Here is a 17,362-nt window from a genome sequence, read left to right on the forward strand (position 1 = left end):
GGGGCTCTGATATATAAACTAGATGAGGTCAAGTTTTGGCTCTGGAGTGAGAGATCTGGGTACAAATTCTCACTCTGCCTCTTTACTGTGTGATCCTAGGCAAATTGTTCAACTTCCTCTGAAACTAAGAATGACAGGTACTTGCAGGGTCAGCATGAAAATGAATTAAATAGTAAGTAAATATTATGCCTGACAATACACAGTGTTTCTTGACTAAGTTAGTAATACAACACACAGGCGTATGCTCGGTGATATTATTGCGAGTTTTCAAAGATACCTTTAAGGAGCGGCTACTGTGCCTTTTCTGGTTAAGATTTATCAGAAGTAAGGGAGTCATTTACTGGTGATTGGATCCTTGATCAGAGCACATACAGAAACAGGTGGATATTTCTCTCTCTCTATCTCTCTCTCTCTCAAATCAATAAATAAAAAATCATTAAAAAAAGGATTTATATTACGTGACTTATAAAACTTTTGTAAAAAATATAAAACTTTGAGTTATATAGGGAATAATTCAAACTTTACTATTTTAAATAAGAAATGAGTGCTTTCTAAATATACAGTGTCTTATAAAGGTCTGACTTTTCAGGGTTCTTTTCTGTCTTCTTATGAAAAGACATTTCAGCCACGTTTCCTTAGATTTTGTGTGTGTTGCGATCTCCCAGCCTTTTATATTCTCTCTTTTAATTGCTTGAATAGATTGGGACTTACAAAACCTAACATACCATGTTGGAGGTTTATACCAATATCGTCCAGTGGGCTCTAAACTTTTTTGGGTTAGAGATCATTCTGAGATTCTAAGTAAAGCTATAATCGTTCTTCCTAGAAAATTTATGATGCACAAAATTTACATGATATTGAAGTGTGCAGAGACACTATGAACTTAGTTAAGAAGTCTCTCTCAGGGCCATACACCATTATTTCTCAAACTGCTTTCATACCCATTAGTGAGTCAAATAATTGATTTTTGAAAAATGGGCACTGTTCTTAAACAATTAGAACATACAGTACATGATATGTACACAGTTCATAATGTGGTTAAATATTATTTCCTTAAAAAAGAATAGGCCTGACCTGTGGTGGTGCAGTGGATAAAGCATCAACCTGGATGCTGAGGTCGCCGGTTCAAAACCCTGGGCTTGCCTGGTCAAGGCACATATGGGAGTTGATGCTTCCTGCTCCTCCCTGTTCTCTCTCTATCTCTTCCTCTCTCTCTCTCTCCCCTCTCTTCTAATAAAAATGAATAAATAAGAAAAATCTAAAAAAAAAACAAACACATTCCATTTTTGTTTGCATGTGTACTGGCTGCAGTGTTAAATGTATTTCTGATGGGGTCATAACTAAGAAATATATATATTGAGAACTATTAATATAAATGCACCGATGTTACCTCTGTGTTCCTTCTGTCATTTCATGTATCACAGTCCTGACGCCTGACCTCAGACTGCAGACCTGGTCTTCTCTGCCTTCCCCGCAGCAGTGTGTTGCTAGGTCCCAGCTGCCTTCACCGTTTGCCTGAGACCTGTGCCTAATCTGTCCTCGTGTGAGAGTCTGGCCACCGAGGCAGACTCTAAATGTACTTGAAACATACTCTCTTTAATTTTACTTCATTTGGAGAATTAAACTTGTTTTGAGGTTCTTTTAAGCTTAATGGGAGTGAACATTTTTAACAATTAAAACGGTTTTGTTAGTTTTGAATAGGTATAGTTTCAGAATCATTCAGTTTACCTTGAATTGACCTTCTTTAAGCCTAATTTTACCATCACAAATATTGCTGTATAAATATATCAGGAGAAAATTTTGCAGCCTTTTTTTCTTGATTTTTTTTATTCAGTTGTGTCATCTGTAAAATTAGTTAACCTCTAATGATGATGATGGTGACAATTAAAGCACTTTTATTGTTTATTGAGGGCCTGCTGTATGCCAGAGACTCATGAAGAACTTCACACGTGTCATCATTTAATCCCTGCAGCCATCTGGGAACATAGTTGGTATCATCCTGAATTTACAGATGAGGAAACTGAGGCTTATACATAGAGAGGTCATGGCTTGCCCAAAGTCAGATAGCCAGTAGTAGACAGAACTCTGATTTGAAATCAGGTTCATCCATCTCTGAAGTTTCTCCTCTTTCTTAGTCATTTCCTGGATTTACTTGGATTCTGTGTGTTTAAAGATTATGTTCTAGTTTTGTAATTGGATTTTGATGTAATCAGCATGCCCATCTGTAATATTGTTAAATCAGGGGTTGGGAACCTTTTTGGCTGAGAGAGCCATGAACGCCACATATTTTAAAATGTAATTCCATGAGAGCCATGCAATGACCTGTGTAAGTTACGCATTATCCAATAAAAATTTGCTGTTGTCCCGGAGGACAGCTGTGATTGACTTCAGCCACCCACAACCATGAACATGAGTAGTAGGAAATGAATGGATTGTAATACATGAGAATGTTTTATATTTTTAACGTTTTTTTTTTGTTTGTTTTGTTTTTTAAGATTTGTCTGCGAGCCAGATGCAGCCATCAAAAGAGCCACATCTGGCTCGTGAGCCATAGGTTCTGACCCCTGGTTTAAATCATTGTTAAATTTGCTATGACACTAGAGGGTATGTCTGGGCATTGGTTTTGTTGTACGTAATAAAATAAATTAGTTTATTTTTTTCTTCTTTTACTTCATTGCAGACTATCTGTCAAAAAACACCTAAAGACTCTTCGAAATATGAAGCCTGTAAAAGGGCCTTAAAGGAAGTGAGCAAGGTAACTGTTGAGTAACTGATCAGACAGTGAGTAACTGTTGAGTAACTGATCATTCAAGTAGCTCAGAAGAGAATGGGTTTGATGCTGAAAATTGGTTGGTTCTCATAGCCACTTGAACGGCATTCTTTAGATAGCTGAAAGACAAAATGTTTGCTTTACTCAAATGAAATATGTATTTTTTACAGTGCCAGTCTTGCTTTAAGAGCCTATAGATGTCTCATTTTGTTATTGTATCTGAATAATTGTTTATTAATTCTATCATTAAATAAATATACTGTGTATCAACTACTGTAGCAGGCATAATGCCAGCCCTTGACAGTAAGGTGATGAATAAGACAGTTGTGGTTATTGCCCTTGTGAAATGTTTTATGTAAAAGGGAAGACAGACATTCAATAGGAATTATAGTAAAGGACGGTGAGTTGGCAAGATAGTAATGTTTGAGCTGAACCTAAAGTAAGAGTAGCTGTAAGCCAGGGATTAGGGGAAAGAGATTATCTTGGGTATGTATAGAAACCCCAAAGGCAAGAAAGTGGAGAATTTGAGGAACTGGAATGTTCTTTATGTGACTATAGAGTCTGGTCTCAAAGAGAGTACTGGTGAGCCATGTTCAAATTGTGGACTTTATGCTAAGATGATGCAGAAGCTATAAATAAATGTCTTGTGAAGGTGACAGTGGGGGGGCAATTATGAGGCTTTTTTTAATTGATTAGGCTAGACATGACAGTGGTGTATACTGAGGTGATAGATGGAGAGAAACAGACCTGTCATTTTGGGAAGGTAGGCATGGGAACTGAATGGGTGAACATACTGAGGTCAGAAGTGAAGGAATATAGTCTGGCTTGGGTAGCTAGATAGATGCTCTTACTTATCTCTCCAGCAGAAACATGGGAGTAGCTGATGAGTTCCGTTTTGGATATGGTGTCATTGGGATTCCTATGGGATATCCAGGATTGCTGAATTAAGTAGGTCAGGGGCTCAGTAAGACTAGAATTGGAGGCATGAATTTGGGAATCATCAACACATGGGTGATTTTTGAAGCTGGGAGAGTGGCTGAGATTTACCCCGAAAGAGTGTGTAAAATAAGAAAAGTAGTGAGTCTGAGCCAGAACCATGAACAGCACCAACATTCATGTTGTTCAGAGAAAAGGAACCAGAAGAGGAGACTTAAACATCTAAACAGAACCTACCAAAGAAGGAAGACAACCATAATAGCCTGGCAAGATAGCAAATGAGCCGGTCGAAGGAAGGCCAGCCTTGCTGAGTGCTCTGAAGCTGAAGTGAAATAATGAGTGAAGCTTCATTGGTTCACTGGCTTTCTCAGCAGCGGCTCGTATGCCTGCAGTGAGGGCTTATGGAGCCAGATGGGAGTGTGCTGAGGAATGAGCGGGTGAGCTAAACGTGCAGCCAGCCAGCAAGGGGAGCTCTCTGTTTCAACAATGGGGCTGTGAGTAGAAAGAGAGAGAGAACTATAGCTGAAAGGGAAGTAAACGAGAGTCTTTTTAGTTTAAGGATTTGAAAACTGTGGGTATGTTTAAATGCTGATAGGAATAGCTAGCTAAGAGAAAGCAGTAGAAGGAAAGGAAAGTTTGTGAAGATACCATACGGGTGAGGCCAGGGGTCAGAGGTAATGATGGCTTCCAAAACATAACAAAGCTCCATACCACCTTTGAGTTTGGTATATCCTTGTACAACTTTGCTGTAGAGTACTGTTTAATCAACTTTAAATTGACTCAGTTATACTTATCCTCATTCTTGCCAATCATATATGAGCTAGTTATTTATTTTTCTGACATACTTCTTTGTATTAAGACCAAGCGTCTCTGTGTCTTAATTCACTTGGGCTGCTAGAACAGAACACCACAGGCTGGGTGGCTTATAAACAGGAAGCTGTTTCTGTTTTGGAGGTTGGGAAGTCCAGCATTGAGGCACCAGCATGGTCAGCTTAGCACCTTCTTCCGGATTGCAGACTTCTCATTGTGTGAGGAACATTCAGTTGCAGAATTCTACTAGTGTGATGAATTCTGGATCATAAGGGTGTTTATATACACATATAGAAATAGTTCCAGAATTATACATATCGGACTTTTAAGCATGGTGACCTATATGATAAAGGGAGAGAGGAGTGGAGGAGTGTGGAAGGGAGGAAATAGTAGGTTTATTTTTTTCACTCCGAATACTGCTCTATAAGAATGTATTTAAAGTTTACAAAGGTATGTTTTTAAAATAAAGTAAGTTATGTTATAGGAAGTTTTGAAAATTCAAGTAAGAGACACAAAATAAAATGTATCTAATTTAATCAAAGATAATGACTATTACCACCATAGTACATAGCCTTCCAGTTGGGTTTCTATTCAGCATTAGTTTATGGATGTAAACAAACACTTAAAGTGGATTGGTATGGAATCCATTCCATTTACTAAGTACTGTGGCATGCACATCGTTTTACGTAAATGATCGTGCTCATCTGAATATTTCTAAAGATAAATTTCTAGAAGTGAGTTTATTGGGACAAAACTGTAGGTATGCTTTAAAGCTTCCCAGGTGCCTTTAAGAAAGGTTGTTCCATGTCCACGATCACCAGAAGAACTGTTTTTAAGTGTCTATCTTATTGTATACTTCCTGGCACCAAATACTCTTTTACTCTCTGTGAATTTGATAGATTGAAAATTTTATTTTGTTTTTATTTATATTTTTTATAGGAGAGTTTGACGATTTTTAAAAAAAATAAACTTGGTCTAAAACAAAAAGATCAGTGAGTAAATTTAATAAAGCTTTGACAGATGCTGAGAGAAGGCACAGCTTTGATGATACACAGAGGCTGATTTTAGTAAAAACACCAGATTGCACCGATCCAACTTAGTGTTTGTCCCTTCAGAATAGCCATTCAGCAGTCCACAGATGATACCAATGTTTAAGACATTTGGGGAACTCTTGTTTTTAACATGCTCTCTGGTGCATATTCTCCTGCAATGGTGGCATAACTCCATCTTTTGCTAATGGAGTTGACATTTGGACATTTGCGAAATAAGATAATAACTCAAACTTAAAAATTCCACTTTTCATTTTCATTTTAAAATGAAATAACTATAAAGGAGTTCCTTCTTTTTAAAAATTCTTTTTAAATTTATTGATTTTTTGAGAGCGGGGGAGGGAGTGAAGGAGGAAAACATTAATCTGTTGTTCCACTTATTTATGCATTCATTGGTTGATTTTTATATGTGCCCTGATTGGGGATCGAACCTACAACCTTAGCATAGTGGGACGACACTCGAACCAACTAACTGAGCTACTTGGCCAGGCTGTCCTTTTTTGTAAAAATGACTTAAATTGTCTCTGAAGGCAGTTTGTTTATACAAAAACATTTACTGAGTGTTCATTGTGTCTCATGTGCTGGGCTGGGCCTGGCACTGGGCTTATAAATATGAAAATCGTACAGTCTTTGCTCTCCTGTCCTTTTGGATAATTGATACCTGAGATGATTCCTGAAAAACAAACAGAGGGACATGCACCAAGACAAGAGGGGTCTGTGGCACAGTGGGGTGAAGGGATTCAGGCTAGGGAAGCACACGTGAAAGTTTGCAGACAGGTTGGAGCATGGAGTTTTGGACAGAAATTTGGTAGCAAGATCAGAGCAGGGAGAGGTTAAGGGTCATCAGAACGTCGGCGCCAGATCATGGTTGTGCTGTGGGGAGCCTTTTAAAGGTTTCAGTTTAGGAATTTCATAATTAGATTGGAATTTAGGAATATTGTCTAAACATCATTTTAGGTAGAGAAGAAAAAGTTCGTGGGCCAGTAATGCCGGTGAGAAGAAGTTTGAGCCTGAGTTCAGGGAAAAGGGCGATGGAGGGACATGAACAACAGGACAGAAACAAACGTGAGGACTGTTTAGAGGTGGGGGACAAAGGAGAGGGAGGTGTCTGTGAGTGGTGAGGACCACATTTTCTGGCTTGGAGAAGTGAGTGATGCTGGGGTCTCTATCACTGAGGTGTAGGGAGCATGGGGCAGGTGGGGGTGATGGAGGTGATGCTCAGGTGTGGGCATTCTCATTCTGAGTTTGAGATGGCTATGAGACATCTGAGAAGAGAGGTCATCTAAGTAGTTGAATGGAGACCCTAGGTGACGGACCAAGGTGGGGACATAGGTTTGAAAACCGTGATCATATTCCTCTAGAGAAATCTTAAAAGTGTCCTGAGCAGTGGCTGCCTGACCAGATTGCACTCTTGCTGTGTCTCGGTCCTTGGAGGATGTTGCAATTTGAAGCTGGCCCTCACCCAGCCAGGGCATTTTTGGCTCCTAGCTTTGATCAGGTTTAGCTGTCAGTCTCTGCATCAGTGAATTTTCCAGACTAATCAGACCCAAAGGTAAGCTGTAGTAGACCTCTGTTAAGCATTTGGAGATCATTTAAGTTAAGTCCATCATCAGTGACACTTTGGAAAGCCCATGCGATTGTAACGAAAGTTGCATCATGTCACTCTCCTGCCAAAAGCTTGCTGCTGGCTTTTCTTTGCACTCTTTGCAATCCAGACACCTTAACAGCTACGTGCTTTGACCTTGACCCATCTCTGTAGCTTCAACTTGTGCGACTTCCCTGTGTCAGGCGGATCTTTTACTTTCTCCTGTGCACCAGTGCTTCCCCGTTGTTGGCCCTTTGCTCGAGCTGTTCCCTCAGGAGAGGTCTCCTTTTCGACCTTCCTCCTCCCCACTCCCCTGTTTTAATTTTTTTACTTGAAGATCTCAATCTGTAATGATGGCATCTCTCCTCTGCCTTTGAATGAAAATAGAGATTATGTATCTCTTATCTATTATAACCTCAGCACCTGACACAAAGCAGGAACAACGCAAACTTTTTTTTCAGTGCATGTTATATTTATTAGAGGTAACATTGGTAATTGAAAAAAAATCAAGTCACAGGCAAACAGAATAATTCATTTACAAAAATAAACATTTCTGTACACACATGTTTATATATTCACATAAGCCTAGAAAAAAAAGAGCAAGTGTATAACCCAACCTTTTTCCAGTTACTCTGTGGAGCGGGACCAGGTCAGAACCTTTTAGGACCCATTTTATTTCCTTATGTATTATCATTTTTATTTTTAAACAGCGGGCATGTATTATTTAATAGTCATGTTAAAAAGAAATCCAACTGAAACTTCCAGCTTTTATTTTTAATAATCACATTGTGTTTATGGCTGGTGGTTCTTGTGATGGACATTTTGTACAGACTTTTTTTTTTTTTTGTATTTTTCTGAAGTGAGAAGCGGGGAGACAGAGAGACAGACTCCTGCATGTGCCCAACTGGGATCCACCTGGTATGCCCACTAAGGGGTGATGCTCTGCCCGTCTAGACTGTTACTCCGTTGCAACTGGAGCCATTCTAGTGCCTGAGGCAGAGGCCATGGAGCCGTCCTCAGTGCCCGGGCCAACTTGGCTCCAATGGAGCCTTGGCTGCGGGAGGGGGAGAGAGAGGTAGGAAGGAGAGGGGAAGGGTGGAGAAGCAGATGAGCACTTCTCCTGTCATCTGCTTCTCCTGTGTGCCCTGGTTAGGAATCGAACCCGGGACTTCCACACGCCGGGCAACTCTCTACCACTGAGCAAACTGGCCAGGGCTGTACAGATTTTTTAATCAATAAGAAATTGGAAACATTTGTTTTGATTTAGGGCAGTGAACTAATTATGTTGAAGTGCAATGTAAAGGAGACACTCCTGTGTGTCTCCTCTACTCTCAGTACTACTCACAGGAAGCTTCACTTCTGGCACTTCAGTTCACCAAATATAGGGGGTTGGGGGAGCAGTTCTACACACTCACAATTCTGTGCTAATTGGGTATTTTACAATTCAGTTCAGTTTTTACTCTACCTGTAGATTGCATCATATCCCACAGGATAAGGGCTCGGTCCCACAGAACTGCCCTCCACTCAACTTGGTTCCCAGGTTTAAGTCCAGGTTGTCACCTGTGCTTCTGAGTGACAGGCGAAAATAAGTTGGAGGTTCCCACGATCCCCTCTTCGTTTTGGTTAATTTACTAGATTAGCTCACAGAACACAGGAAAACCATTTACTTACTAGATTACCAGTGTATCACAAGGGATATTAAAGGATACGAGTGAATAGCCAGATAAAGAGATAAGGTGAGGTCAGGAAGGGTCCCAACCCTGGGAGTTCCTGACCCCATGGAGTTTGGGGTGCACCACCCTGCTGGCACGTGGATGCATTCATGTTCACCAACCCCGACTATAGGGATATTCTTTGAAGGACAATTTTGATTACTTTTATGTACAGAAGACTCAACAATGCACTCGTAACCCACATTGGTGGCCAGTTCTTTAGTCTTTGCCTTTTCAGCTTGGCAATGTGAGCCATCAGCATTGGACCTAGGACTTTGCCTCCCCAGTGGTGACAGATCTTACCATATCTATCGTTGTAATTGCTCCTGATAGCTTCCACCCGCTTAGCCAGAACTCCTTTCCTTCCGAGTTAACCTGTGTGAAGGGGACGGTAGTGGTGCAGGTCTTCCAGTAGACTAGATGCCGCAGCCAGCCTTCCTCTTAATAATGCAATAGGGGACCCCCATCTTATGGCACAGGGCAGGCAGGAAGAGGGCCACTGGGTGAGGCCCATCATGTGCAGTCATGACCAGCTGGACCGTTTTGTTCTCCACCAAGGTGGTGACAGTAATAACCCTCGTTCGAGGGACAGCTGGCCCTTTGGTGGGGACGTCGCCTTTGTCAGCCACTTTTCTCTCAGCCCAGGTCAACAATCACTGCTTCTTTTCTTGCTTGGTCTCTGGTCTGTACTTGGGCCAGTTTGAGCAGTTGAGTAGCTGTTTGGCGGTCCGAGGTCTAGGTGAACTGGTTAGTGGCAGGACTTCAGACACTTACGGAGAGTAGCCTTTTGCCGCTGCAGCCGAATGTCACAGGACCATTTGTCAAAGTGGGTGAGGTCACTTTTGGGCTGGATGTCCTAGTACAAGGATTTTTGTGGAGGCTTCATTATGTTCATTACAGAACACAGGAAAACCGTTTACTTACTAGATTACCAGTGTATCACAAAGGATATTAAAGGGATAAGGTGAGGTCAGGAAGGTCCCAACTCTGGGAGCTTCTGACCCCATGGAGTAATCAAATCGATTTCTAGCCCCTCTTCTCTCTCCAGAAGCTTGGGGTGTAGGGCTGGAAGTTTGAACCCTTTTTCTAGTCACCTGGTTGGTTCTCCTGGCAGTCAGCCTTTATCCTGTGGTTATCAGCTTTTCCAGGTTACTTCATTACCATAAGCCCTGGTGCTGTTGGAAGGGGCTTATTAGAAATAAGTATATCATAACTTTGGATGCTTCTGTGGTTCTTACATAAGAAATGACAAGTGTTCCACATGCTGTGTGCTGGACACTGTGGACAAAGACCACCTACTTGTGTCCTATTATAGATAACAACATCCCAGGCCCTCACCAAAAGACTGAGAATACATGGAGTTGTAGAGAAATTCATTGCTGCTAATTAAAGTGAAGTTCTTTTAGCTTGGTCATCCTTGAAGAATCCTAGACCATTGGACTTCACCTACAAGAAGGTTTCCCTTTTTCAGCCTTCTGTGACTGGCCATGTCCTTTATACCTACGCTCTGTCTTGGGAATGAGGAGACAGGTGCAGTGGGCCCAGTGGCTGGGTGACGTTCCCTGGGTGAGGGAGAGGAGGAATGACACAGGGCCCCTCTGAGGAACCAGTGTGTAGAGTAGAGGGGGTGATGTCATAACACATGAAGGACATATGCCATTTTTATGAAATTTTTTTCCTTCTGTGTTGATGTCCTAATGACACTACTTTTAACTGAGTACAGTGGCTTAACTCTGTAAAGCTCTGAGTTCTTCAGTTGTCAGAAATGAGTCTCTGGAGCTTCCCAAGTGCTAATCATTTTCTGCAAGAGAGCTGCATTTGAAAGGGAGGGTTCTCTCCTTGGCCTCTTACCCCTCCTTATGTTTCTGTGTTCCCAGTTGGTTCGACTCTGCAATGAAGGAGCCCGGAAGATGGAAAGGACAGAAATGATGTACACAATTAACTCCCAGCTGGAATTTAAAATTAAGGTATTCTTGCACTTCTTCATAAACAGATTTATTACGGCTCTTGGTTCAGTGTTCTGTAAATAAGAGAGACCGTGGAGAGCAACAAAGTGGATAGGATTTTACTTTTCAAAGAAGGGCCATAAATTGATTACACAGAGGCTGACAGAGGGGGTAGGAGATGCCCAGAGTGATTTTGCTCTCACTTATGCTGGATAAAGTGACCTTTCTGCAGGCCACAGTTAGGTATTATCTAACTGGAACATTTATTCCCCCAGAAAAGACACCAAACATAGGGGAAGGGGTGTTAAAAATAATAGAATTTTAGTACCGAAAGGAGATTTCTTTATTATTCCCAAGTGTGCTGCAAAAGAGAGGTATTCCATGAGCTGAACCAGGGTGTTCTCCCAAATCAAATGAAGGCACTCCTTGTCCAGTTTGAAAAAAAAAAAACAAAACCATTTCTGCAGTGTTCTTTGCAATTTTATTTTTCTCACAATTCTTTACTAAATGTGTTCTGCATGTTACTTCTTGTCTGATACTGCCCAGGAGCAGGTGACAAGGTAAAGAAAGAAATGACAATTAACTACAAATCTAGGCCACCCTCAGTCCTCTGTTGGTTTCCAGCCAAGTTCTTAATGGATGTGCATGCTCACAATTGTGGTTCTATTTTGTTTTATTACATATCTATTTCATTAAGCAACTTATAATGACAGGTCATATTTTTTTATAGGCAAAGTGTTCCTAATTCATGCAGTAGAATTAGAGCAATCAGCATTTCACTGCCTGTTGCAGAGAGTCTGCCATGTCATATAGTGTGAGGACCATGGATATAGTATAGCTGCAACCTTTTATTTTATAAATGATGAAAGCAACACCCAGAGAATAATTAATTGTTAACAGGCTAGTGGTGGTGGAATCAGAACTAAGGTCCAGATGTTGTGACTACATCCCGACTGTAAAGGTTATTTGCAGAAACTCAATCCATAATTCTTTTTAGACTAGACGATGATGAATACTTGTTTAAAACAACACAAGCCACTTAAACTATAGTTATAATGTCCTCATACAGAAAAGCACAGCAGTTTCAAAACCCATCTTTCTTCCATCCCTCAAAAGGAATCTGTTCTTTATAATTTGTTTCTAAATATTTTATAATATATATCTGGTAATTAGTATCACTGAGAAATGCAATCAACAGCAAAAGTAAAATTAACATTGACTCATAAAATTTCTTCTGGGAAATGCTGGTGGCCCCTGACTGCACCAAGTAGAGTAATGGGTTTACTGCATATCACATCTGGGTACAATCACTGGCACATCGAACTGGACCACCAACACGTCTTCCTTTGCCTGCTTCCACCACACCTGCCTCCTCCTCGCCCAATGCCCCCATCATATCTCACTCATGAGCCATGGGATAGCGCTGACTTTCTCTTGCCACCAGGGCACTCAATTTCCCTGAAAATGTTTGAGTAGCTTAGACTTGCGGCATGTTCCAACCAACATGAGCGTTTGAGACCATTTTATTTCATACATTATGCAGCAGGGAAAACAGAGGTCTGGAGAGAGGAGGTGCTTTGCCCAACATCACATTTTGTTTGGCATCAAAGTTTAGTCTAAGTTAATTCCTAAGTCTTTTTATTTTTAAACAAAGCAGTCTCCTTAGGTTAGAAGTTACTTTTACTCCATACCTACTAAGAGATCCTTTTGTCTGGATCTTTCATGACCACCTCCTCCCTAGGTTTAAGAAAGAAAAACCTCACTCTGGCTGGTTGGCTCAGCAGTAGAGCATTGACCTGGCGTGTGGAAGTCCCGGTTTTGATTCCTAGTCCGGGCACACAGAAGTAGATGTTCAAAGAAGTTAAGTGATTTGTCCCAGAACATGCATTCTTTCAATTAGTTTAATCAGCACCTATATGGAAGGCAGTGCAAAAAACAAAAATATGAGCTTTGCCCTTGAGAAGCTTACAGCCTCACAGAAAATTATAGAAATACAAAGGCGTTAGTAACAAGGTGTGCATGGTTGCAGCAGATGGAAGACTGGGAATGGAAAGAGACTTTTCAGCCTTAAGAATCAGGGACAGAGGGGGGTGGAGCTTGTGACAGTCAGGTAAGGCTTCACACTGAATCTTGAAATGTGATTTAGGAAGTGTCTTCCAGGAGTAAAGATCAAGAACAAATACACAGCATGTGGTTTTAGCCGCCATAGCCCAGAAATGTTATGCCTGCAGTGCGGATAGACTCGGAGCGCCAGGGGATCTGGGCAGAGCTGGTGCAGTGAGCAGAGGCTCATGTGGAGGGCCTTGTCTGTCAAGAGGAGGAGTTGAGCAAGGTCATTTGGGAGCCACAGAAGCAGGGAATTGACATAGCTAGATGTGCTTTCTGTGTAGGTGACTTTAAGCAACATAGAAAAGGCCTTTCAAACTTACTCCAAATCCAGAAGTCATTAAAAGAAAAATTGATTAATTTGTTTATAAGAACATTAAAATAAATTATTTTTTTGGCTGTGGCCCTTTTGGCTCAGCAGTAGAATGTTGGCCTGGTTTGCGGAAGTCCTGGGTTCGATTCCTAGTCAGGGCACACAGGAAAAGCGACCATCTGCTTCCCTTCCTCTCCTTCCTGCAGCCGTGACTCAAATGAGCTTGTTGGTCCCCCGAGCTAAGGATAGCTATATGGCCTTGCCACAGGTGCTAAAAGAGCTTGGTTGCCAAGCATCAGAGCAGCAGCCACAGATGGATAGAACATCAGCCCCTAAGGGGCTTGCCGAGTGGATCCTGACCAGGGTGCATGCAGGAGTCTATCTCTCTACCTACCTACCGCTCACTTGATAAAAAAAAAAAAAAATTTTCTATATATATATTTGGATATTAATCTTTTTGGTTACCCTTCCCCAAAGAGGGACTGAGTAAAAAATGACAGAAAGAAAGAAAGAAAAATCTCATGGACACAGACAATAGCATAATGATTATTGGGGTGAAGGGAATGGAGGAGGGTGTAGGGAAGAATAAATGGTGATGGATGAAGACTTGGGGGTGAACACACAATATGGTGTCCAGAGATGTGTTGTAGAGTTGGGCACCTGCAACCCAGATAATTGTGTTAATAGTGTCACCCAATAAATTCAATTAAAAAACTTTTCTAGAGATAAAAATAATAAAACATAAAAAAGGTGAAAACGGAAATAGCAAAATATTTGCTATAATAAATAGAAAAAAATATTTGCAACTTATATATAGACAAAGGGTTAGTATCCCCAACATATAAATTCAAAATAATAAGAAAAAACACTAGAATTTTGCAAATTAGAAAAATGCTGCCAGAAGAAGGAATACAAATACAAGTAACTACTGACCATTTGAAAAGATGGTTTACTTCAGAAGAAAATTGTTAATTGAAATTCAAATAGAATATTGTATCTTTTAGATTTATAAATAATTCAAAGGTTTGGTAACGTACTTTATCAGTGAGAATGTAGGGAAGGGCTCTTTTATATGTTGTTGATGGAAAGGATTGTTATAACCCCAATGGCAGGCAATTTGACAATAACCATCAAAATTAGAAATACAAGTTACTATAATCCCACCACTTTGCTTCTAAGAATTCATCCTATAGCTATATTCATAAATGTATAAAATTACTTACACATACATATGCATATATACAAGACACACACAGAGGTATTCATATGGCATTGTTTGTAATTACAAAAGATTAGAAACAACCTAAATATCTATCAGTAGTGCACTGATTAAATAAATGATAGTAAAACCAAAAAATGTGATTCCATTCAACTTAAAAGAATAAAGGAGATTTTTAGGTACTGATATGAAAAGCTTTCTTTATGTTACTAACTCTTTGAGTAATGTGAATGTTCATGTATGTCTTTGTGCCTCCTGACCATCCAGAGTATGAGATAATAAATTTTTTTATTTTAAGAATGTGTAAGGCGACATTAAAAAAAGGCAAATGTATGTTCTTGTTGTTTCTATAAATAGGTTATCAAACAAACATGATTTTAAGTTAATAAAACTGTAACTGGAACTAATTTCATTTTTTGAAAAACTCACTCGGGTGTCAAGCAAGCTCACTCCACAAAGGGTTAAAGTATGTGAGCTTTATTTTAGGATAACGAAAATGTTCTGGAATTAGACAGTGGTGAGCATTGCACAACATGTGAATGTACTGAAAGCCACTGAATTGTATGTATACTTTTAAATGGTTACATGATTAAGTACTTTGTTTCCACGGCCCCTACACTAAGAGCAGCCATCAGGTGGTACATATGTTGGAACTTCACTGTAACCCTGTGCTTGGCTCAGCAGTATGGTTACATGCAGTAGCAAGGTAGCACCGTGTTCCCAGTAATTGCATACATTTGCAGGACCACACTGGACACACAGTTCTTTATGGTGACCTCTTGTTGCTGGTGGGGTTCTCGGGACTTATCTAAGCCATCTCTTTGTCTGTCAGCCTTTTAAGTTTCAACCATTTCTGTTGGATAATCGTCTGATTTGAAATTTGGGGGCTGGAAACTCTATGAACTTCCTTAATAGCAAGTTTGAGGTCAGCCTTAACCTTTCATCTTCCTTTTTAAACCTCAAGAAAGCAGTACATATCTGATGAGCAGCCTGCTTATAACAGTCCTTTATAAGGTTTAAAAAAAATGAAGTCCTTTCTTAGCTTTATTTCCTCTCTAATAACCTCAGTTTTCTCTAGCTATTTTTAATTGTTATTCCTTGAAAAGGATGATATTTGGTTGCACTACCCAACTTCAGTTATGTTTTTTTGTCTAAGAACTTATTTTATAGATGTAGTTTTTTAAAATCAGATTTTGGGGCAGTAAGGATTTCTGGAACTTAAAAAGAAAACAGCTCTCAAGGATAAGGATTATTCTGTGGTTTTGAGAGTTTCCCAATTGGAAACTAGAAACTGAATTTTTTAAAAAAACATGTAATTCCTTGTATCCAGGCTTTTCTGTGGAATTAAGATGGATTATTTTGGGAAAATTCATTTTCCAAGCCAGGAAATGGCATGATGCCTTCAGGGCTGAACTTCCATGAAGAATACTACCATAAACTTAAGAACAGGTATTCTTCAGAATAGGTGAAGTAAATAATCAATATACTGACAAATCATACATTTGAGAGGATTGTGTTTTTTTGAATAAAGTCTTTCTAGTTCATAAAGTGGATGTGGACTTTTTTATCTGTCTCCTGTTAACTAAAGTTATCTGTATTTTTCTGTATTTGTGATATTTAAAGTAGCTACAGTTGAAATTGATTTCATTTTAAGGCTTTTCAATTTCGGTGACTCCTTATCAATCTTCATTTTCAATTGAGATGTTAACAGAAGAGTGATACAAGACTGTGCAGTTGGCCCAATTACATTTTCTCATTGAGTTTTAGTTGCATATAAGCAAGTTAATAGTTTTCTTATATTAGTAAATAAATTGCTCTTTTTCATTTTCTGTTAGAAATTACTATACATCTCTAATTATGTTTTATTAAAATATACCTATAAAATAATCATGTATGCCATAATATGTATAATTTGTTTGAATGAAAGTTTTATATTTTACTTTCAGTAATATTAAAAGCCCTCATTGTGCTTTGATTGCTGAGTTTTTCCCTTTTTGTAGCCTTTTCCTCTAGTCTCCTCTTCCCGGTGGTTGCTAAAGAGAGGTGAATTGACAGCTTATGTAGAAGACACTGTGCTTTTCTCCCGGAGGACATCCAAACAGCAAGTCTACTTCTTTCTCTTTAATGACGTGCTCATTATCACTAAGAAGAAGAGGTAAGCGTTTTTGTGTTGTTGCTCACTGTGTATCCAGTTTCTTTTTGTCTTTTCCATATATATATGTTTATTGATTTTAGACAAAAAAAAAAGGAAGGGGGAAGGAGAGAGGGAGAGAGAGACAGGAACATCGATCTGTTCCTGTATGTGCCCTGACCAGGGATCGAATTGGCAACAACTTCTGTGCTTCAGAATGATGCTCTAAAGAACCAAGCCATCAGGCAGGAGGTATCTAGTTTCAAAGCTCTACAGTTCAAATGCTTGTTAGAGGTTGCCATCCTTTAAAACTTGAGATGTTAGATGTATGGTTTCTGCACCTGGAGTCCTAGTAGCATCTGTGCTTCCTTTTCTTTAAATTACCTGAGCAGTTGAGACTTGGATCATTATGAGCATCACTATTCTATCCAGGCTTTACTGAGCTTTTGCAGTGTGCAGAGCCACTGTTCTAAGCATGTTACACTTTCATCTCATTGCATTCTCATGACATACATCCCTGAGAAGGCCACACGCTTACTACTCCCGATCAGCATTTTTCACATTTCTTCTCCATAGAACTTTTTCTCTGGTTGAGAGCAAGCTGGGTGCAAGTCTAGTGCTCCTTGTAACTTAATTTAAAATCCACTGCTCTTAATGATTGATAGTCTAAAATGTTTCTCCATGACTGGGAAGATGTTGGCTGCTTTTGAATATTTAAGGGAATATAAAGGAAATCAGTTGGTTGGCAGAGTGTTTATATCTCCAGCTTCAGATTTCTCTGCTCG

The 17,362-nt window shown here is 39.8% G+C and overlaps 1 protein-coding gene and 1 pseudogene across 2 annotated transcripts in view; one reads left to right on the forward strand and one right to left on the reverse strand.

Moving 5' to 3' along the window:
* Positions 1-17,362, forward strand: part of ARHGEF26 (Rho guanine nucleotide exchange factor 26) — a 136,965-nt gene that overhangs the window by 85,330 nt on the left and 34,273 nt on the right. Inside the window, exons 8-10 of one of the 2 annotated variants that reach the window (XM_066369910.1) lie at positions 2,681-2,755; positions 10,740-10,829; positions 16,447-16,601. In XM_066369910.1, the coding sequence (XP_066226007.1) occupies positions 2,681-2,755; positions 10,740-10,829; positions 16,447-16,601 (320 nt within the window). The remainder of the gene's footprint in view (positions 1-2,680; positions 2,756-10,739; positions 10,830-16,446; positions 16,602-17,362) is intronic. The other variant, XM_066369911.1, reaches the window with a different exon arrangement.
* LOC136393952 (large ribosomal subunit protein eL8 pseudogene) lies at positions 4,054-10,351 on the reverse strand (annotated as a pseudogene).

Source organism: Saccopteryx leptura, chromosome 2 (assembly GCF_036850995.1).
Source record: "Saccopteryx leptura isolate mSacLep1 chromosome 2, mSacLep1_pri_phased_curated, whole genome shotgun sequence".
Lineage (NCBI taxonomy): Eukaryota > Metazoa > Chordata > Mammalia > Chiroptera > Emballonuridae > Saccopteryx > Saccopteryx leptura.